Source organism: Xyrauchen texanus, chromosome 12 (genome assembly GCF_025860055.1).
Source record: "Xyrauchen texanus isolate HMW12.3.18 chromosome 12, RBS_HiC_50CHRs, whole genome shotgun sequence".
NCBI lineage: Eukaryota > Metazoa > Chordata > Actinopteri > Cypriniformes > Catostomidae > Xyrauchen > Xyrauchen texanus.
The window spans coordinates 29410410-29434235 of record NC_068287.1 but is presented as its reverse complement, the minus strand read 5'-3'; the positions used below and the strand labels follow the sequence as shown (position 1 = coordinate 29434235).

Below are 23826 nucleotides of genomic sequence, written 5' to 3'. Positions count from 1 at the left end.
ATGATAATCAGAATTACACACTGTTTTCAGAATAAGACTGTATAAATATTGAACAGTTTAAACATGCCAGAAGAATAGATTTCCTGAATCGATTCAATAAATGGTTCAGAAACTGATTCACAGATTCAAGTAATAATGCAAAGTAGGGCTGGGAAACGAAAAGAAGATGTTCTGAACAAGAAAGGGTTCAGTTTTTTAGTGAATCAAAAACACGTATACATCTGTCAGAACGTTTATTGAATTAATCTTATACTGATCCACAAGTTATGAATGTCCAACTCGAAACTTTAGACCTGTGAGACTTCTATCAGGTAGTGCAGTTACTCACTGGTTGTTCATATGACAATGTGTAGTAAACATGAGATTTGATGTAATCAGGGAAATTAAAAAAAATAATAAATTAATGAATGAAATATGTTATCACATTTCTTGTTTGTTAAGATGTTTTATTTAATATATAGTTAGGATCAATTATTGGATTGCATTTATGCCTCTAAAAACACTGCAGACATGCCTTTTAAAAGAATTGTATGTAATTTATTTCTGATTTGTTATATCGGCTCTGTAGAAATCTAAAATTATCTCATAATTTGGAAACAGGCTGCTGAGGGCAGAAAATTGAATGCATTGCATATCTTATTACCAAATAATTCTTCCTCAAAAGTACTGAAAGAATCATTAAGAGGAATCGGAACTGGAATTGTTAAAGAGGAATCGGAACCAAAACCATAACAGCCCATAACCTGGGAGTGGTGGTAGATGACCAGCTTAACTTCACTGCCCACATCTCATCAACTGCCTGGTCTTGCAGGTTCATGCTTTAAATCATCAGAAAAATCAGACTTTTCCTGTCTGAATATGCTGCAGAGCTCCTGGTCCAAGCTCTGGTCATCTCAAGACTGAAATACTGTAATGCCCTGTTGGCCGGCCTCCCAGCATGATTAAGCCTCTGCAGATTGTCCAGAACACAGCAGCTATTCCTTTTAAGCTAGCTTACTCCAGCCACTTTGAGATCTTCTCAGTGCGATACTGCAGATATTTTTGACTTTTGTATGACAAATTTCTTGCTACGCTCCTCATTTGTAAGTTGTTTTGGATAAAAGCATCTGCTAAATGACTAAATGCAAATGTTAAGGGGAATCGGAATCGCTAAATTCCTTACGAGTCCCATCCCTACTGGAAAGTTTTAACAGAAGTGCATAGCTACATGGTTTTTTTTTTAATAGAAAAATAAATGTTTAGTTAAATACAGTTGTTTATCATTATATTTTCAAATGAATTAAACAGATTGTGTAAACTATTCTCCCTTACAGTAGAGTGATTTACAAATGCTTCGCGAATTTCAACCGAATCGTTAAAAAGAACCATTTCAAAGAACAATGAGTACACAAAATGGACATAATTAAAACATTTATCCTGAAAATCCTTGTGATGTAAAAGACAATACCTGTGGAAACTGTCCACCATTTTGAGCTGCCCACGTAGCTCTTTCTTGGTCAGATGGTCCAACATACGTGCATCCACCAGTGACTCCATGAAGTAGCTCCTGTACTGGGGCAAACCCAGACTCGGCAGCCAATCGTTGCCCACCCACTCATGGTTCATATCGCCATAGGCCAGAATCTAGCACAGGGCAAAACCACAAAACATTTCAAATCTACAGTTCTTTACATCACAGTTCAATCCTGGCAATGTGCTTTTGATGCCTACATATCCAAATGACTTCCCGTTTATACTGTAAACAGCAATTAAAGGTGAAGTGTGTAATTTCTTCTAAATTAAAATACCCATCCCATCTAAAATTGCAGAGACAACTATAAGTAAGACACTTATAGTTAACTTTGGGACAATATTGCTCTGTTTGACATGCCTGACACAGCAACATTGGCTAAAATGAGTTTAGGGCGGGACTATTTATTGTCTGACCAATGGAAAAACAGTCCTTATTCCACACTTCACCTATAAGTGGTTAATTTTTTTTTAAGTATTACATATAATGTTCATTCAATACATACAATTAGATTCTTATCAGTTTATTATACATGCAATGCTCAATGATTGTATGGGATTTTGATACTAATACACACATAGTAAAGAAGCTTTACTATAAGATAATTTTGCTTCAACTATCTGATGGCACAATCGGCTCTGAAAGTGTTTGATGAAGGTATTGACATTACCCACCTGATCCCAGCTAATCTCTTTCAGCTCCTTGCGTGCGGAGGTGACAGCATGACAGGGGGAGAGAGGTGAGGAAGAGGAGATAAAGAATGCAGCAGAAGGGCAGCAAGAAAGACACATCGATGGACAGGAAGAGGAAAGAAGGATGAAGAGGGAAAGCAGGAAGAGAGGTACAAAGGGAGGAACAGTTTGTTAGTGACCGGGTCATTAGTTGGAAGCAGTTCACACTGAAACAGAAAAAAGAGGGAAAGTTGAGGATGTTCAATGCTATAGCCTAGCCAGACACACAGAGGGGGAGAGAGAAAGAGAGAGACACATCAACACATGTCCAGTCACTCCACTCTCTCCTCATGTCACCTCTCAAAATGTCCACTAGGGGGCAGAGCACTCTATAATCCACAAGTCATGGAATATTTTTAACCAATGAGTTTTACGCTTCAAACCTACAACTAAAAAGGCAAGAACAGTGCAATTAATAAAATAATAAAAAATGAATATTACTTCTGTGCTGGAAGTGTAATCATTAATGGGTATGAGGTTTTGCATCATATTTTCTTAAAGACCCCATGAAATAAAAACTGGAGTTTAGTGGCTTTGTCTATTAGCTTTAAAGTCATCTACTGTATTTGCAGGTGTACATCTAAAAGCTGACAAAAGTAACTTTTAGCAGACCAAAAATATTGATGACTCATCTTGCATTACACAGATCATCCAATCAAATATATAGAATGAGAATGTCCCTCCTCAAAACACCATCTGCTGCTGACTAGGAAATAGCAAAAAAATATTAATGGCTGTGATACGTAGGGCTGTCACGATTAGGCGATTAATTGTCAAACAATGAATTGTGATTATGACAATTGATTGTCTCTTTTAGGGCTTTCACGATTAATTGTCAAATACATTTTCATATTCCTTAAGTGTGCTTCATAAACCTTTTGCATATTTAACTTCAAATATATAAATCAAATAATAAAATATGGATATACTATTTCCTTTAAAGGATTTAAAACTATATGAATGACATGAAAAAGAAAGTTTTAAATATCAAAACATTTCTATATACTTTAAATATGTCTCTCTTTATGGTCAACTTTAGTTTTGGCTAATTTTACATTTATACTGTTGTTTTTGGAACTCATTAAAATATATTTTTTAAATATATATATAATATAAAATAGATGTTTTTATTATATTTATATTTATATAACATAAGATTATTTTTCATTAATAATATGCAAAAGTAAAATATTTATTTCCTAATTACTTCACTTTCACATATTATTTTAATGCTCTTTGATTGAACCCACAAGCCCTTATTTTTCATGAAGCAAAAGCTTTGAGATTTTCATCATTTTATCACTCCACAGAAATAGAGTAAGCATGTTTCTCATCCTCTGTGTCACTTTGTGTCATTAACCTGTTATGAATAGGAACATTTGCCATTACGTGATCTTTACAGTGATCTTTAGAGCGCTTTACACTGCGTCTCATTCACCCATTCACACACATAACGGCAGAGCTCCCATGCAAGGTGCTAGCCTGCCATTGGGAGCAACTTGGGGTTCAGTGTCTTGCCCAAGGACACTTCGGCATGTGGAGTCATGTGGGTAGGGAATCGAACCACCAACCCTGCGATAAGTGGCCGACCCGCTGTACCACCTGAGCCACATTTTTTAATTTTGTGTGTACCCCTGCTGATGGTGTGCGGATGGTGTGCAGATCAGAGTGCTTGAGAAGCTTCACACGCACTCCCGGACAGGAGCTGTTCAGGTTGACATCCGCAGTGCAGCTCAGTGAGTCTTGGGCATTTATATATTCGCTTAAAATTCTCCTATTTGGGCATTCAAATATGATTGGAATTTGAAGTGAACAATAAGAGCAAATAACCATGATCATAATCACGAGCTGCGAGGTAAGTAAAGGCCATTAGCTAATTAAAAAGAAGGGACACACTCTTTAATTTGTCCTGCCCAAACATCTTGTTTCAGCACAGCGATAATCAAGTGATTTCATGGGGTCTTTAAATGTATTGTAGTAACCTGTCAGAACAGCATTAACGTGAAGAGTCAAAATACTGAAAGTGCGGCTACTAACTGGTTTGGTAGCTGCGGTCAGGGACTCCATCTCAGCATGTGTCATCCACACGTTACTGGTTGACTGTAATAAGACAGCATAGACGGCACAAAAGAGATATGAGGATACATATGGTTATTAGTATTCTAATACAAAAGAAAGGTTAAAGTTTTTAGCAACATAAGTATTTTCCTTTTGTTTAATAAGCTATATTCATTAAAAAAATGTCTTTCCATTTCAATCATTTGTTTTTAATTTGCAATAATAGCTGGAAATTTACAGCAGTAATGTTACTCTGTGATATCTACAAACTTCCTATTAACTTTAACTGGTACATGATGCAAAAACATTACTGATTTGTTTATAACCCATTTTATCTGATGCTTGCAAGACAATTTATATATTTTAATAAAAAACATCTCCATCATTTCATGATTTCATGATGCAAATGAGTGTATATGACCATACAGAGCGTGTGCTGGCCGGGGCAGAGGGGCTTGTCAGGGACACCATCTCCTGAATGGCCAGTCTCAGTTTGAGGCGGTGCAGAGGGTTACTGATGCCGATCTCTCTCTGGATCTCTGTGTCTGATAGGTTAGCCATTATAGCTCCACTCTTCACATTAGCACGACATGCTGCCACATACCATGCTGGCATGCCCACCCACAGCTGAGAGAGAGAGAGAGAGAGAGAGAGAGAGAGAGAGAGAGAGAGAGAGAGAGAGAGAGAGGTGATCTTTAGTAAATGTACAAGGATATCAAACTAAATACCACTAATATTTCATGGGGCTCTACATATAAGGCTAACTCACAAAAATGCAATTAACAGGGTAATTTTCCATGACCTTTCCAGCTTTTTGTGATTACTGAATAAGAATAATAAAAAAAAGATTCAATGAAAAGCACAGACTCATAAGAAAGATTTGTTTACCATTCAGATATCTCTGTGGCTTGCCTGTTTTTCTATACAACAGAAATGCTGTATCTAGCCAATTAAATATTTTTGAGCACAATGTAACTAGAAACATGTTTATCCACAGTAGACATTTCCATGACATTTCCATGAGTTTTAAGACATTATTCATTTTCATAAATTTTCCAGACCTGGAAAACGCTATTACCCTATCTGTCACTCACTCGTTGTTGTGTCGATGTAGTCACACTAGGGGTCGCTCTTGGGAGCCCCAAACACCTCTGATCTTTGAGAAAATGCCAATAGGAATTGGCGAATGGAAATTGCATGCCACTCCCCCGGACATACAGGTATAAAAGAAGCTGCTTGCAACCACTCATTCAGATTTTTTCTTCGGAGCCGAGCGGTTGTGTTCAGCGAGCTGAATTCCTTTGCAAATCCATTCACCTCTCTACAAGCTGTTGGATTTATGGCGCATTACAGCGGATTCTCCCCCTCGTGCACTGGTAGAGGGCAAAGAACTCCCCTGGGTGCTTCAGCAGCTAAAAGAGTATATTCTTCCTAATAAAATCATTTATTCCCTACTAAAAGAGTGGCACTGACAGAACATATTTTTAAAGATTCCGTTCCGTTTATGTGTATTTCCTGGTTGCGGTCGTTACCTCTCCGCTTCCAAAGGCCACGATCGCTGTCTCATTAGCTTGGGCGCCGCCCACGTAGTGAGGATGGCAACATTTCGATCACAGCTTTGCTTCCTCAGAGGGAAAGCTACCCCAGCAGCTCCCCGTGCTGGTATTTCTAACTACGTGTTTGAGGCAGTGTCAGTTAACACTGGGGCGATTTGGGGACTCCAATGGGAGCCGCTCCACCGAACATCCCCCCACGAACCTCCCATTCCCCAACACGCTCGTTTGCCCCTGTTGAATTCTGGGATGAGGCCACCGGCTCATCTCAGTGTGAGTTCGCGGACTCATTCGGGGATCGGGAAGCGGATGAGCTCTCGTTAGCAGCATCGGAGGGCAGGCTGGTTCAGTCTGACGCTGAGGACTCGAGTGAGCTACCTTTGGGTGTGGTCCCCCAGTCGCAGGCTTATGCTGAGCTGACGGCTGACGACTATATGCTTGCCCGGGCGGCTGCGAGCATTGGGCTGGAATGGAAGCCTCCATCCCATCCTGAACCCTCGCGGCTTGATGATTGGTTCCTGGGCCCGGATCACCGCTCACGGCTGCACCCCGCCCCGGTCCCCTTCTTGCATAAGGAGCTCTCAAAGTCGTGGTGGGCACCTTTTACTTCCCGGACCCGGTCTCTGAGCTCCTCCGCTCTCAATACCCTCAATGGTGGGGCTGCAAGGGGGTGCTCAGCGATTCCCCAGGTGGATAAGGCAGTGCATCTGTGCCCGCAAAGTACCGCCACCTGGCGTAACCGCCCGAGACTCCCGTCCAGAGCCTGTAGGCTCACGTTGTCAATGGCGACCAAGGCCTATGGTGCCGTTGGACAGGTCGCCTCCGCCCTGCATGCCATGGCTCTCCTGCAAGTGTACCAAGCCAAGGCATTGAGAGAACTGCACAAGGGTTGTTCTGACCCGAAAAATGTCAAGGCACGGACTCTCGAGCAGGAGATGTTCACCTTGGTGGTCCAGGAGCACCACCTTTGGCTCAACCTTGTTGAAATGAGGGAGGCTGACAAGATACGATTCCTTAATGCCCCCATCTCCCAGGTTGGCCTATTCGGTGACACTGTTGCCCAACAGTTCTCAGCGGTTAAGAAGCAGACGGAGGCATATCCTGCCCTGGCGCGGATCAAGGTTCTGCACCCCGCCTGCTCGCCAAGGGTGTCCCCCTGCAGCAACAACACCAGCTCAGCCACAGCCTGCCCCAGCAGGCCAGTCCCGGCATGTACCGCTTGCGCATAGCTCCTTCCCCCTCCTGGAGGCGGAGACGTGCACTTTTACCCCCCAGCCATGTTCACAAAGTCGTGGAACCTGGATGTCCTTCCTCCTATGGCAGACGAGTTGCCGGAAAAACTCGATGCCGGCCCAGTATGTGTGCTAATAGGCCCTGTACTAGGGTAGGTGCTCAGTGTTGAGTGAGTGACAGATAGGGAACTTCCTGGTTACTTTCGTAACCTCCGTTCCCTGATGGAGGGAACGAGACGTTGAGTCCCTCCTGCCACAACATTAAACTACCCGCTGAAATGGCCGGTACCTTGTCTCAGCTCCTCAGCACAAAACCTGAATGAGTGGTTGCGAGCCAGCTCCTTTTATATCCATAGGTCCTTTTATATTGCTCATTTCCATTGGCCTTTTCTCAAAGATCAGAGGTATTTGGGGCTCCCAAGAGCGACCCCTAATGTCACAACATTGACACAACGTCTCGTACCCTCCATCAGAAATTGAGGTAACGAAAGTAGCCAGGGTGTTTAAAATTCCCTGGAAAGACCACGGAAACCCTGTATTATAATACGATATTACACTACATTAGACCATACGATATTTCCAAACATAATAGCATATAAAGTATTTCAATATAGAACTACAAAATCTATATTTTTACTCATGCAATGCAAGTAATGGAGCCATACTTCCAGCCAGGAGACAACAGTGGGTCCATCCCAAGATGCAAAGGGCAGGCCCTGTCGGCATGCCTCCTCCAACAGTTCATGTCTGAGAGAAAGAAAGAGATGTTCATTTTTATCCAAAGAATAAAAGACAAAGACATTTTCAGTGGAAACAGAAGGGATTCAAAAAGGAATACTTAATGGAACATGATGAGAGTAAAATTACTTTTTCTTGCTACGACGATCCTTGTCCACCGGACCGGCCATCTTAGTGAGCCCGAGGGGATCCACAGAGCCCAGGTCATCTGAGGGGGTGGAGGCTACAGGAAACAAAGAGGTTAAGAGTGACAAAAAAGAACAAATAAATGTAACAATAACTTAGAACATGATAAAATAAACAGGACTGTATAAACTGTTGTTTTTAAACACCTTGCTGTCAATTAAAGGAAAGTACGGTTTCTATATAAGTTAAGTTCTATTGGCAAAATCTGTAGCATGCTGACAATTACCACATAAATCACTTTCGAAAACACTATTTTAACACTGTATTTATCCTGGGCCTTGCCCAGTAGACTTCCATTGTAAATGCATTACTGTAAACATGATTTTTATTTTGTTTATAACGTACAAACTGAGAGATGAGTAAAAATGATTGCCTGTGCTAATTGGCAGATGCTATCAATAGAGCTTGTTTTGAACCGGAACATTCCTTTTAGAAATTTGTTTCTGCTATTTTTTAAGGGGCGGATTCAAGAAAATGTTCTTAAGAAAAAAATTACGAAAGTTTGTAATTTTGTTTTAGTTTAACAACACTACCCACCTTAGGGGAATTTACTTGCTGTAACCATTTGACAACTTTTAATTAAAAAAAAGAAAAAAAGAAACAAATACTGCAGTAGACAAGAGGTTGTTGAGGAATTTACTGCATGGAAAATTTTCTCCTTGGGAAGTTTTATAATTATATCACGTCGGAAAGTGGGAAAGGATGGTGATGACTGTCTCTGCTGTAGCCAACTCTGATAGGGATGTGGGGGGAAAAAGAAAGTCTCAGCTTTCTAATGTGATAATTATTATGTTTCTATGAACTCTAAAGATCGCGGAAAGAGAACGGTATGCAGCGGATCTGTTTTAATTGACCAGCATGTTTGATCACCACATTAAGAAGCTTCAAAACATTTATTGTTTTAATTTGGTGATAACATTTTCATGGTTTACAAGCTGAAAATAAAAACAGCATAACACACAAAACAGTCAAAAACGTGTTTTGATGTTGACTACCACCACTGGAGTCACAAAATCAAATCCAGTGTGTGCTGAGTGACTCCAGCCAGGTCTCCTAAGCAACCAAATTGGCCCGGTTGCTAGGGAGGGTAGAGTCACATGGGGAAACCTCCTCATGGTTGCATGGTTCTCACTCTCAATAGGACGCGTGGTAAGTTGTGTGTGGATCGTGGGGAGTACCATGAGCCTCCACATGCTGGGAGTCTCTGCGGTGTCATGCACAACGAGCCACATGATCAGATGCATGGATTGACTGTCTCAGAACCTGAGACTTGTCCTCCGCCACCCAGATTGAGGTGAGTAACCATGCCACCATAAGGACCCACTAAGTAGTGGGAATTGTACTTTCCAAATTGGGGAGAAATGGGGATAAAAAAAACAAACAGTTTTTGTCTAAAATCCCATTTCTACATAAACAGCCCTTTGCGACTTCTCAACATGATAGAATGTGTCACATTTGAAACAACCCAGTAAATTCATTAAACATCTGAACATTGTTTCTTTCCAAATAAGGAGAAAATATTCAACAAATAATTGTTTTTAATTTGCAATAATAGCTGGAAATTTTAAAGCTATAATATTACCCTTTCGCTGGAAAATTTTGGCATAAAATGCTAAACATAATTGATTTGTTTATAATTTTCAACCTCACTCTTGCATTTTCAACAAAACATTTTCTATGTCAGTCAGCTCCGGTAGATAACACTATCTTGTTGACATATATGCAGAATTTAACAGAATAGAAAGGCATAAAAAGATATGTACCTGATCTTTGAATGTAAGATGTTGAAACATAAGAACGTAAACACTAAAAGGGCAAATAATTGTTCCTTGAACTAGACCGAAACCCTCTCACACTGGCCCTGAGCCATTGGGTCATATTGTTGACCAATGCTCTGCGCTTTGTTATTTTTAGGTTACACTCACCCAGAGATGTTGACTCACGCCCAGGCTGACCCATTCTGACTTTATCCTTCTTCCCAAAGAGCCGGCCAATGGAAGACTTAATGCTTTTCTTTTTGCTGGCCTTGTGGAGGGAGTCCTGGCTGCTGTTTGAACTGCTGCCATCAGCTGAGAGGCTGGATAGCACAGAGAGAAAGTCAGAAAGGTAAATGATTCTGAAAAGACCTGTGTAGGGTCAGAAATTAACCAGGGAAAAAATGCCCCTAAAATTACCCAAAAAAGCCACCAAAAATGAAAAAAAGGTTGAAATGATTGACAGATGGACAGACAGAGAGATAGATTGAGATTATTTACATTTATACCAAGATAAATGCTCCTTGTGCTTAAATGGTGCTTGTTTAACAAAACCAGAGCAGATTGTTTTTTTGGTTCTTACGTCATATATTTGGGTCACAAGACAATGCCCACATTCCAGGATGAAGTGTGTCTGAAATCTATTCATACTACTTGCATGAGAATTGCGTCCTCCATCAAATACAGTACCGGTACATACAGTGAGAGTTACAGCTTGTTTATGGATTTTAGATTGTTCACTGTGCAAAAACCATAATTCTGATCAGTGAGAAAAGTCATAGCAACCCATGTCAGAACAGCCTGAAGGTTCTGGCTGAGTTTGGTAGGTGTAGCTTGAAAGCTGTAGGACGAGTTACAGTCAGAAAAGTCAGGAAGTCTGTAGGATAACAGTGTGTTGGCTTGATAATAATTGTTCAGATTACTAGAACTTATTGAAATCAATTGGTTCAATGGAACTATCTGACAAAAACGGACTGTACGATGTGTTTTATATTAAAATGCCTTCATAAATGTGAAAAATGCTAATCAATTCCAGAGAGCGGATTTCAAGCTAAAAACAGTGTATATAAAATCATTAGATGGCTGTTTCATTAACTCACCTGCGGAATTCACGACTGTCATCCAACATAGCACCAGGGTGAGTGTGTGTCATCCTGTCCAATCGCAGTGCACGAGGAGTTGGAGGAGGGGTAGAGTCCAACAGGGCCAGGGACCTATCGTCTTCTTTGTTGTTCTGATGGGCAGAATGAAATGAAAGAGTTACCTGTTTACACTTATTTATGCAGTGTATGAGACCAATACTAATACTAAATAATCACACACACATCTTACCTGTCTGTCTGTCTCGCGTGCAGGAGAGTGGGGCAGTCGGGGAGTTGAGTGCCCAGAGCTGGGTGGAGAGGGTGATGCCAGGGTGGATGATGTGAGGGATGGGGGGATGAAGCCACGCCCTGTGCTGTCCCGCCCAAGAGAGGTAGGGGGGATGGGAGGGCCGTCCAGAGCCACGCTGCTGACCCGACTCTCGATCTCTTCTGCACGAAGCTCTGTGCTTTCCTTCTCTTCCTGAATCAACCTGAAAAAAGAGGGATTGAGAGATAAAAGAAGAATTTAAGAAAGAGAGAATTAAACAAAAAGAAGTAAACCAAGTGCACACTGTCCTGTCCAGGTCCAAAATGTTTTGTGATCGAACACTCAAACCACCTTCAGATGTAGTCAGCAATGCATGTGACAACATCAGGTTTGTAGTGTAAATGCTAATCCACACTGATGCATCCCTGACATCAGCAAAGCATCACCAACTAACCTGTCATTCAACCTTTGCCAATTTGGAAACGCACATAAAGATACTAATACCATGGGCTGTTTGAATACTCGATTGTGATTGGCTGGAAAGTGTGAGGTTCAAACCAATACACAGGTAGTTCCGGTCAGTTTTATTCACCATTCGATATTAATGCGCTGTTTGTAACCCTAGCAACATAACATTACAAAGCAAGCAGAGTGAACTATAGCAATTGAAAACATTTCCTAACCACTATCATCAGCAGCATAGCTAATATAATAGAATTCAGCTTGTTTTGCACGGAGTGTGAGAGAAGGAAATCAGGACCTATTAAATGTGTCTTTCACTGTCCAGCAAGACGATGCAAGACGATTTAAACTGTAATGTGTTGTATGTTATATCCAAGGGATCCAGAGTGTTTTGAATGAGTTTCCCCTGATCATACTGTAAGTGCTACTTTTACTGTCAAAGGCACTTTTATAACGTTGGTTTTTCCACAATGACAAAGAATAAAAATTGATTCTTTTCTTTTTGATTCTTTATTTTTTTTTGAAAGGGGACAGTGTACATTAATCAACATTGAAACAATGTAAATGTACCCGAGTTAGCTCAAAAGTGCTAATTTTCATCGGTAGCCCCCCAGCCGGGTGTAAAAAAGGCAACCTTAAAAATAACCACAGGTATAAAATCACAAAAATACAATTACATACAACACATTATGGTTAAAAAATACAATTCATATTAAAATAAATAAATACACAATGTTTAAGTGTACACAGAAAGCATTAGTGTCTACAAGATTGGCTCTCAACAAGCCATTTGTTTGCATTCTTTTTGAATGAAAAGAATGACAAGGACTCTCTGATGTTTTCAGGCACTGTGTTCCATTGCTGCGCTGCTCTTACGGAGAAAACAGACTGACCAAAAGCTGTTTTTCTCCGGGGGATAATGCAGTCTTCCCTCACTGCCCCTCTGGTTACCCTAATCTCACTAGATCTAAAATGTATAAAGTCACGTAGTGGAGGAGGTGCTAGACCATGTCTGATTTTGTAAATTAAACAGATGTTTTTGTATTTAATTAGATTATCCCAAGTAAGTAACTGATATTTCCTCAGAATACTACAGTGGTGGTAGTGGTATGGTTTTTTATCCAGTATTTTTAATGATTGTTTGTATAATGTTTTTAATGGTTTTATTGTTGTAGAGTGAGTATTGGACCAGCTTATTAAACAATATGTTATGTGGGATAAAATCATAGAAAAGAAATATAATTTAGCAGCTTCTGTTGAAAGGAAGTCTCTAATGAATCTGAAGTTCACTAGACTGAACTTAATCCTATTACTAACTTTTTTATGTGAGTTTTGAAGTTTAGGTTAGAGTCTATATATAGTCCTAAATATTTATATTCTGTGACGACCTGTAATCTTTCTCCAGATATTACAATTTCAGGTTTTATATTTATATTATTTTTGAAAAGAACATAGCTACTGTTTTGGATATATTCAGTTGCAGACAAAATTGCTCTAACCAGGTTGAAATCAGTGACATGGCCTCTGTAAGTTTTGAGGCAACTTCCTCTGTGGATTTTCCATAGGCCAAGACAGCAGTGTCGTCTGCATACATCAAAGTGTCACAGTTTTTACACAAAGATGGTAAATCATTAATGTATAAACTGAAAAGAATTGGACCTATAATTGAACCCTGTGGAACACCAGTTGATAATGGTAAGGGGGTAGAACTATATTGGTCAATTCTTACACTTTGTGAACGAGATAATTAAATTATAAATTTTCTCTGAAGTGCCAACCCCTCTACATTCTGTGAATATTATTATTTATGGATTGTGCATTTAAATTCACAGTTTTAACCAAGTGTGTGGAACACTACATTTTCTCTGTCTTAATAGGTAGAGCTGTAGATCTAGCAACCCTTAGATAAAATTAACAGTTATTTTTTGTTCTTCCAGTCAAAATTTGAATTGCAAAAAATTTATGACAGCTGTAACAAATAAATTCTGACAAGTCACCATGGTATAAGTGGGATAATCCTCCGCTTCATGTCAGGTGGTTCTTAGCCTCCACGTAGTGCATTTAAAATCGTTTAATGCACACATAGCCATAGATTATCCCTTACATGCACAAGACTTCACGCGAAATATCAGTATGCCTGTCATCAACATGCAGTGAAGGGTAAGCACAGATTATGTGAAGCACGCACATTTGAAGTTCACTTAAAGCATAGTTCACCCAAAAATGAAAATTCTCTCAATTACTCAGCCTCATGTCATCTCAGCTGTGTATGACTTTATTTCTTCTGCAGAACACAAACGAAGATTTTTAGAAGAATATCTCAGCTCTGTCAGTCCATACAGTGCAAGTGAATGGTGGCCAGAACTATGAAGCTCCATAAAGTACAGACAGTCAGCATAAAAGTAATCCATCCGACTGCAGTGGTTAAATTAATGTCTTCTAAAGTGATACGATCACTTTGGGTTAGAAACAAATCACTATTTAAGGCCTTTTCCACTAAAAATATTCACTTCCGGTGAGAAGATGAGTTCACGCAACCTCTCACATAACGTAAGCGCGTTGGTATTTACAAAGGGAAGCAAAACCAATGAAGCTTTTGAACAGCGTTTTGTTGTAAACAAACTGAGCTGCACTTCCGGTTGTACCGTGCACGTGTCAGTTTTACATTATGGCTTTGTGGTGCAATCAAAACATTCGTATATTGGGTTGACTGGCCTCTAGCTTGCATCACAGCTAAAAGCTGTGTGAACTCGGTCCTCTCATTGCGCACTGGAGAGCGACTGGAAGTGAACAATTATAGTGAAAAAGGACTTTAATATTGATCTGTTTCTCACCGAAAGTGATTGCATTGCTTTAGAAGACATTATTTTCACCACAGGAGTCGTATGGACTACTTTTATTCTGACAGTCTGTACTTTATGGAGCTTGAAAGTTCTGGCCACCATTCACTTGCATTGTATGGCCCTACAGAGTTGAGATATTCTTCTAAAAATCTTCCTTTGTGTTCTGCAGAAGAAAGAAAGTCATACACATCTGGGATGAGGGTGAGTAAATGATGAGAGGATTTTCCTTTTTGGGTGAACTATACCTTTAATACAGGAGCCCCACTAAACTAACAGAATTCTGCTTGAAAAATGATGTTTGTGCTTAACATTTAGAAGAAGCTATGCACTGATTTTCTTTTTTGACACTATTTTGCACTTTATCAACATGCAGTAACACGCTAAAATTCGAGACTCTCCCTAAAAATCAGATCACAAGTGGTCACAGGAGAAGCATTTAAAGCTGAACTGCTTAATTTCTGCACACTATCGTCACCAGATGGAATTGCAAAAATAATCACTTTTTCAAACAGATTCTGGAAATCTTCTCCTTCTTCCATTGGTTGTACAAACAGACAGGCCCTCCCCAAACTCACACCATTGGACAAGCCAGTGTTGCTGTGTCAGGCTGGACAGGCTTGATTGTGCCACAAAGCCACAGTGTAACACTTTTAGTTTAAATCAACCTGCAAATTACTTACTTAGTTGAAATTGCATATTAAGCTGGAATACAAGAATACATTTAAACACAGAAATACAAACATTAGTATTTAGACTCACTAATGATGTCACTACCAGGTGTGCCTCTGCTGACCACTTGTAATCGGATCACCTGAGACAGATCCTAATAACAGGTGTGAACAGGATTATAGATTCTCATCAGTTCTCCAGCTCTTTACCTATAAGTCTCATGTTCCAAGCACTCACAATTTCAAATGTCTTTCACACTAAATTAAGTTTGTTTTTCGAAGTGGTCTCAAGGCCCATCAGATCCCTAAGTGTAGGGTAAACTCACTTAATCTCTTTGTTGATGGCCTCCAGCTGCTCCTGCAACATGATAGCAAGTGTCTGCACATCTGTCTGCCCACTTGGAGAGAGAAGCTCTGAGCCGAAAAGCGTCTCACGATCCTCTTCATCATCAGAACACCTGTCCTCCACACCGCCCTCAAAGCCAGTACCCAGCAGAGCTCCGCCATCCCAGTCACCGTACTGCAGAAGAGAAAGGTCAGACATCACTCGATTAATTTCATACTAAACTGCCTTGCTCACCCATTAGCAAGTTTATACAAATACAAGGGATAGTTAATCTAAAAATTTATTTTACACACTGTCATGTAGTACAAAACCGGTATGACTTTCTTTCTTCAAAGGAACACAAAATTAAATGTTAGGCAGTATGTTAGCCTCAGTCACCATTCACATTCACTGCATCTTATTTACATACAATTATAGTGAATGATGACTAAGGCTGTCATTCTGGCTTATATCTCCTACTTTTGTGTTTCATGGAAGACATATGGATTTGGAACAACATGAGGGTAAGTAAATTATGGCAGAATATAAATTTTTAAGTGAACTATCCCTTTAATAAAGTTATAGGAACTTACCTTGCTGGTTTCCTCCCTTGCTCCGCCCCAGCGCCCGCGATGAGTCCGTCTGACCACGCCTCCTGTGCCTGTGTTTCCATAATGATCTAGGTGGGTGGTAGAGCCAGCAGGAAGTGACCCACCTCCTTGAGAGTACCTCAGCTCCAGGGCACTTCCTGGAAGAGATCTAACAAAGAAGCAGAGGAGTCCATGGTTAAAAATTACATGAATTACAAATTTACCCTCTTTACTTAATACATGTTCCTGGTGTAATCGTGAACGATTCTTTAATGCATGTTATTCAAATGCAAAATGTCATAACTTGCTCTGCCGCTAAAACAACTTTCCTTTTAAGTGGATGTCAATAAGCCCTCTTGTTTTTTAACTCCTCCCCTCCAATACCTGGCTCCATTCTGGTATGTAACACCTACTTCTCATGATCAATTTACCCTAAAGTTTTTCTTCCTGAATATTCAATTCCACTCTGACATACAGAACATCACATTATGAAATAAAACGGGTTGTGAGTTAAGTTTTTACTTCAACATGGTGAATCAACTAATGATACAGTGATCTTTTAATAGCGGACAGCTGATGTGAATGTGGCTACCGTGAGTAAGAGGAACCAGGTCTTCCTCTCAGCTGGTCCAGCTCTAGCTGAAGCCTCTCGAGCTCAGCAATTAGTTGATCCTGAGAGGAATAAGACATTAGCAGCAGATAAGCCATCTGGACATAGGTCAAGTGAACAAAGACATTTTGGTCCATGATATCCGCATTATAATTTAGAGAGGACTGTACCTTGTTTGCTAAGAGATCATCCTGGATCTTCTTCATGTTTGCAAGTTCCTCAGAAAGAGCGTTCTGTAAGGCATTACAACAAACTCTTACATTTACATTTATACTCTTTGTAAGCAATTATAAGTAAGTGTTTTATTAGTACAAAGTATTTTTGGCATTATAAGGTCATGGGTGTGATTCCCAGTCAGTGTGATTCCCTCACTGGGAATCACACCCATGACCTTATAATGTCAAAAATACTTTCTGTAAGGATAGTTCACCCAAAAATGAAAATTCCCTCATTTACTCACCCTCATGCCATCACAGATGTGTATGACTTTCTTTCTTCTACAGAACACAAACTAAGATTTAGTTCAGCTCTGTAGGTCAATACAATGCAAGTGCAAGTTGACCAGACCTTTGAAGCTTTAAAAATCAAATAAAGGCTGCATACATGTAATCCATATGACTCCAGTGGTTAAATCTATCTCTTCAGAAGCAATATGATAAGTGTGGGTGAGAAACCGATCGATATTTAAGTATATTTTACTATAAATCTCAAATTGTACTTTTACATGCTTCTTTTGTTTCTGGTGATTCACGTTCTTCATGGATATCACCACCTCTTGGGCAGGAAGGAAAATATTTGAGTAAAAAAGAGCTTAAATATTTAACACCTATCATTTCGCTTCAGAAGATATAGATTTAACCTAAACCTAAATGAATATAGATTCATTTGAAGGTCCAAAAAGCATATAAAGTCTGCATAAAAGTTTTGGCAACCATTCACTTGCATTGTATGAACCTACAGATCTAAGATATTCTTCTTAAAATCTTTTTTGTGTTCAGCAGAAGAAAGAATGTCATACACATCTGGGATGGCATAAGGGTGAGTAAATGATAAGAGAATTTTCAGTTTTGGGTGAACAATCCCTTTAAGCAGTATTTTTGTCTTATTTTCCAGTAAAAATATCAAAGTATTAAAAAAAAAGTGACATTTACTTGAAAGGCAAAATTGTGTGAGATAAAAATACTTTTATAAATATTTATATATAGTGAATTTGTCATGAATGTAAGGCAATGAAGGCAGACGAAGGTTGAGGATCCAAATGCAGCTTACTTTATTGTTCACAAAAACACAAAGGAAAACCCTCAGTGGGGAAATAAACATAAATAGAGAACTCGGGCAGGAAACACAGACCAGGGTAACAGCATTCACAAACATTCAACGACAGACAAGGACTGAACCAAAAACCAGGATATAAATACACAAACATGGGACAAAGGGGCCAATGAACAAACAGAACACAAACTAGATGACAAGGTGATTAACAGAAACCAAAGGCAAATTAACAAGGGCAGGTGAAAACAATGACAGGGAACACAAACGCTAACAAGGAGACTATGGAGTTAAACAAGGGACAAAAGTGAAAACTAAGGAGTGCAAAAGTGACAAATATGGCAAACAAAAGGGCAACAGTGAAACAAGACAAGGTATACATAACAGAGCCCCCCCTCAAAGGATCGGATTCCAGATGATCCTAAAGAAAAAAACCAAGGACAAAAACTCACAAAAAACAAAATGAGGGCACCAGGGGCAGACAGGCAGACCAGGGGGGCACAAGAGCAAGAGGGCAGTCTAAGGGGCACAGAGGGCAGGCAGGAAGTCCAAGGGGGCAACGAGTGGCAGACAGACAGTCCAGGGGGGCAAAGATTGGCAGACAGGCAGTCCAAGGAGGCCGAGAGGACAGGCAAGTAGTCTATGGGGGCACAAAGGGACAGGTTTAGGGGGCCAGGGAGGTATCGACCGGGCAGGGACAGGTTTAGATGGCTAGATGGCCTGGGAGATGGCTGTGAGCCAAGGGCCGGTTCAGGGGACCTGGGACATGGCCACAGGACAGAGGCCGGTTTTGGTGGCCTAGGAGATGGCCATGGGGTAAGGACCGGTTCAGGAGGTCTGGGAGCTGGCCTCAGGGCAAGGACAGGTTCAGGAGGCTTGGGGCCTGGCCGCAGGGCAAGGACAGGTGCAGGAGGTCTGGGAGCTGACCTCAGGGCAAGGACGGGCTCAGGTGGCCTGGGAGCTGACTTCAGGGCAAGGACGGGCTCAGGTGGCCTGGGAGTTGACCACGGGATGTGGGTAGGCTTGGGGGTCCTGGGTGGTGGCCGCAGGATAGGGGCCGGCGGTGCCGCGTGAGGCGGAGCCAAGGAGGACTTCGGAGGCGGAGCCGTAGAAGACTTGGGAGGCGGCGCCGAAGGAGGCGTAGGCAGGACCGTGGGGGGCTTAGGAGGTGGAGCCGAGGGAGGCCCAGGAGGCGGGGCCGAGGGAGGCGGAGCCGGGAAGGAACTAGGAGGCGTCGGAGGCGAGGCTGAGGGAGGCTTCGTAGGCGGAGCCGGGAGTGGCTCTTGTGGCAGGGCCGTGGGAGGCGGAGCCGCAGGAGGCGGAGCCGCAGGAGGCTGAGCCATAGGAGGCGGAGCCGTAGGAGGACAGGTTCAGGAGGCTTGGGGCCTGGCCGCAGGGCAAGGACAGGTGCAGGAGGTCTGGGAGCTGACCTCAGGGCAAGGACGGGCTCAGGTGGCCTGGGAGCTGACTTCAGGGCAAGGACGGGCTCAGGTGGCCTGGGAGCTGGCCACAGGGCAAGGATAGGTTCAGGAGGCCTGGGAGCTGGCCACAGGGCAGGGACAGGTTCAGGAGGCCTGGGAGTTGACCACGGGATGTGGGTAGGCTTGGGGGTCCTGGGTGGTGGCCGAGGATAGGGGCCGGCGGTGCAGCGTGAGGCGGAGCCAAGGAGGACTTCGGAGGCGGAGCCGTAGAAGACTTGGGAGGCGGCGCCAAGGAGGCGTGAGGCAGGACCGTGGGGGGCTTAGGAGGTGGAGCCGAGGGAGGCCCAGGAGGCGGGGCCGAGGGAGGCGGAGCCGGGAAGGAACTAGGAGGCGTCGGAGGCGAGGCTGAGGGAGGCTTCGTAGGCGGAGCCGGGAGTGGCTCTTGTGGCAGGGCCGTGGGAGGCGGAGCCGCAGGAGGCGGAGCCGCAGGAGGCTGAGCCATAGGAGGCGGAGCCGTAGGAGGACAGGTTCAGGAGGCTTGGGGCCTGGCCGCAGGGCAAGGACAGGTGCAGGAGGTCTGGGAGCTGACCTCAGGGCAAGGACGGGCTCAGGTGGCCTGGGAGCTGACTTCAGGGCAAGGACGGGCTCAGGTGGCCTGGGAGCTGGCCACAGGGCAAGGATAGGTTCAGGAGGCCTGGGAGCTGGCCACAGGGCAGGGACAGGTTCAGGAGGCCTGGGAGTTGACCACGGGATGTGGGTAGGCTTGGGGGTCCTGGGTGGTGGCCGCAGGATAGGGGCCGGCGGTGCCGCGTGAGGCGGAGCCAAGGAGGACTTCGGAGGCGGAGCCGTAGAAGACTTGGGAGGCGGCGCCGAAGGAGGCGTAGGCAGGACCGTGGGGGGCTTAGGAGGTGGAGCCGAGGGAGGCCCAGGAGGCGGGGCCGAGGGAGGCAGAGCCGGGAAGGAACTAGGAGGCGTCGGAGGCGAGGCTGAGGGAGGCTTCGTAGGCGGAGCCGGGAGTGGCTCTTGTGGCAGGGCCGTGGGAGGCGGAGCCGCAGGAGGCTGAGCCATAGGAGGCGGAGCCGTAGGAGGCTTGGGAGGCGGAGCCGTAGGAGGCTCGGGAGGCGGAGCCGTAGGAGGCTCGGGAGGCGGAGCTGTGGGAGGCGGAGCCGTAGGTGGCTGAGCCATAGGAGGTGGTGCCCTGGAAGGCTCGAGAGGCGGAGCCCTGGTAGGCTCGAGAAGCTTGAGGGGCGGAGCCCTAGAAGACTCGAGAGACTTGGGAGGCGGAGCCCTGGAGGGCTCGAGAGGCTCGAGAGACTTGAGAGGCGGAGCACTGGAAGGCTCGAGAGGCTCGAGAGACTTGAGAGGCGGAGCCCTAGGGGGCTCGGGAGGAGGAGCTCTGGAAAGCTCGGGAGACTTGAGAGACGGAGCCCTGGAAGACTCGAGAGACTTGAGAGGCGGAGCCCTAGGAGGCTCGGGAGGAGGAGCCCTGGAAGACTCGAGAGACTTGAGAGATGGAGCCCTGGGAGGCTCGGGAGGAGGAGCCCTGGAAGACTCGAGAGACAAGAGGCAGAGCCCTATGAGGCTCGGGAGGTGGAGCTCTGGAAAACTCGGGAAGCTCGGAGGACAGAGCTCTAGGAAGCTCGGGAGGCGGAGCTCTGGAAAGCTCTGAAGGCAGAGTACTAGGAAGCTCGGAAGGCGGAGCTCTGGAAAGCTCGGAAGGCAGAGTACTAGGAAGCTCGGAAGGCGGGGCACTGGGAAGCTCGGAAGGCGGGGCACTGGGAAGCTCGGAAGGCGGGGCACTGGGAAGCTCGGAAGGCGGGGCACTGGGAAGCTCGAGAGGAGCTGACTCTTGGACGGGTGCGACCACTGGCGCTGGCCTTTGGATGGTCGTGGCTACTGGCGCTAGCTCTTGGACGGTCGAGGCTACAGGCGCTGGCTCAGGGACGGTCGAGGCTACAGGCGCTGGCTCAGGGACGGTCGAGGCTACAGGCGCTGGCTCAGGGACGGTCGAGGCTACAGGCGCTGGCTCAGGGACGGTCGAGGCTACAGGCGCTGGCTGGGTTACCGTGGTATCGCGCCGGCTTGGGTTCAGCTGGGCTGAGGGCAGAGCCAAGAGGGGTTTAGGGCACGGGGCTGCGGCAGGCGGAGGCTGGAGAGCAGAGACCTTTCCCCTTCTCCTCTTCCTCCGGGCTGATGCGACTAGCGAAGCTGGGACGCTGTTCCTGGTCAGCGTGGCTTCAGGTTCGCTGGCCGTGGCTGGCAAGGGCTCCGGCTCGCTGACGGTGACATGCGTGGGCTCTGGGTCACAGACCGGGGCAGGCGTGGGCGCAGGCTCACTCACCGTGACATGCATAGGCTCTGGCTCGCTCACCGTGACATGCGTGGGCTCTGGCTCGCTCACCGTGACATGCGTGGGCTCTGGCTCGCAGACCGGGGCAGGCGTAACAGGGAGAGCCTGGGACGGCTGAAGAGTCTCCACAGTAGGTGGGGAGGTAGGGTCCTTCCCAGCATGGCCCACAGTGAACGAGGAGCCGCACAACAATAAGGTCAACTCCAGGAAGTCGCGGAGAGTCCAGCCGCGTGATGCCGGCGGCAGCCGCTCCTTCAGCCAGCCACTCAGGTTTTCCCTGAAGAAGACCACAAGGGAGGTGTCCAGGAAGTCCGCAACAGCCGCAAGACCAAGGAAGTCGCGGACGTGGGCCTCAATCGGACGGTCCTCTTGCCTCAGGCAGAGCAGGTGGTATCTGGCACGTAAGACCGCTGGATCCATGGTGGTTCTGTCGTTCTGTCACGAATGTAAGGCAATGAAGGCAGACGAAGGTTGAGGATCCAAATGCAGCTTACTTTATTGTTCACAAAAACACAAAGGAAAACCCTCAGTGGGGAAATAAACATAAATAGAGAACTCGGGCAGGGACCACAGACCAGGGTAACAGCATTCACAAACATTCAACGACACAAGGACTGAACCAAAAACCAGGATATAAATACAAAAACATGGGACAAAGGGGCCAATGAACAAACAGAACACAAACTAGATGACAAGGTGATTAACAGAAACCAAAGGCAAATTAACAAGGGCAGGTGAAAACAATGACAGGGAACACGAACGCTAACTATGGAGTTAAACAAGGGACAAAAGTGAAAACTAAGGAGTGCAAAAGTGACAAAAATGGCAAACAAAAGGGCAACAGTGAAACAAGACAAGGTATACATAACAGAATTAAGCTTATTTTTCTCAAACCATCTTTTTTAAGCATAAACCTCACACATTTTTAATAGATTTTTGCAAATCGATGAGATAAAAATTTTTTTGTTATATTTAGGCTTAAAACAAGAAAAAAACTTTTTTCAATGGTAAGAATAATAAACTTAATTTAAGATATATTCTCTAAAATCAAGTCTTATATTCTTAGATAACTTTGCACCTCAAGTAAATGTATCTTGTTTTAGGATTTGGAAAACACGACAAAAATACAACTTAAGAAAATGAATTTTCGCAGCGTTGGCATGACTTTACTAGTTATATGTCTTCTGTTTTTGACCTTTAAAATCAACTGATGTTCTGGCTATTCATCACAGATACTCTGATGAGAAATGCAACGAGCATGAAACATCTGCTTATGTACTTAAATAATGAGGAAGGATGCATACAGTAGAAAGCCTGGAACTCCAATTAGAGAAGAACATCATTTAAGCAACATCTGGATTTTGAAGAAAACATCAAAGACGTGGTCAAATTTTCAAGGCTATTTTTCGGTGTCTAAATGTGTATTCATCGTTTTCAAGGAAATCTGTAAATGAGGCTGAACAGAAGTTAAGTGGATATCTAGATGATCACACCTTATCCTCCAGTGCAGCCATTCTCTCTTTCAGGTGCAGCTGAAGTCTCTCATTGGACTCTGACAAAAGCTTGTCCACTGTGTCAGAGAGGCGCTTGTTGTGTTCGTCGTTCATCCGCTCCCTCTGCCTCGCCTGAGAGAGCGAAAGAGACAGAAATGTGAGGGAGAGAGAGAAAGCAAAAGGATGATGAATATCAAGTACATGCTTGACTAACAGTGAAGAATACAGTGAAACAGGCCCTTAAAGACCTACACACTACAGAGGCACTCTATGTGAATTGACACATGAGCGTAGTCATCTCAGGTATGTGAAAATACCTTGCTACATCTGAGCATGACATGCTGAAAAAAACTCAAAAAAGAAGGAAAAGAGACATGAAGAGAACAGAAAAAAGAGAGGATGAGTCACCCTCTGTAACTCCTGGTTCTTTTCTTCCAGTTGTGCCTCCAACTGCCTCAGTCGCTCCTCAAAGTTGCCATGGCGTTCCTCAGCCTAAATAATAAAGCCAGAATATGACAAATTATAACTGCAAAACTGAGACATTTAGCCTGTTAATGCACTTGAGATTTTGGCTTGACAAATCCAACATACAGTTTTTCTATACTGTTATTCTAACTTCTCCAAAACTTTCAAGCTACATCTGTCAAACTCAGTCCAGACCTTCAGCCAGTTCTAACTTAAGC

At 43.8% G+C, this 23826-nt stretch overlaps 1 protein-coding gene across 1 annotated transcript in view; it reads right to left on the bottom strand.

The window, feature by feature from the left end:
• ppfia3 (PTPRF interacting protein alpha 3) overlaps positions 1-23826 on the bottom strand; it is a 73362-nt gene that overhangs the window by 12325 nt on the left and 37211 nt on the right. Inside the window, exons 12-26 of the mRNA XM_052139538.1 lie at positions 23552-23635; positions 23144-23275; positions 16781-16843; positions 16593-16672; positions 16004-16169; positions 15412-15605; positions 11095-11335; positions 10863-10996; positions 9934-10085; positions 7952-8045; positions 7750-7831; positions 4726-4926; positions 4279-4341; positions 2185-2211; positions 1448-1623 (exon numbers count right to left, since the gene is read on the bottom strand). Coding sequence (XP_051995498.1) covers positions 1448-1623; positions 2185-2211; positions 4279-4341; positions 4726-4926; positions 7750-7831; positions 7952-8045; positions 9934-10085; positions 10863-10996; positions 11095-11335; positions 15412-15605; positions 16004-16169; positions 16593-16672; positions 16781-16843; positions 23144-23275; positions 23552-23635 — 1889 coding nt within the window. The remainder of the gene's footprint in view (positions 1-1447; positions 1624-2184; positions 2212-4278; positions 4342-4725; positions 4927-7749; positions 7832-7951; positions 8046-9933; positions 10086-10862; positions 10997-11094; positions 11336-15411; positions 15606-16003; positions 16170-16592; positions 16673-16780; positions 16844-23143; positions 23276-23551; positions 23636-23826) is intronic.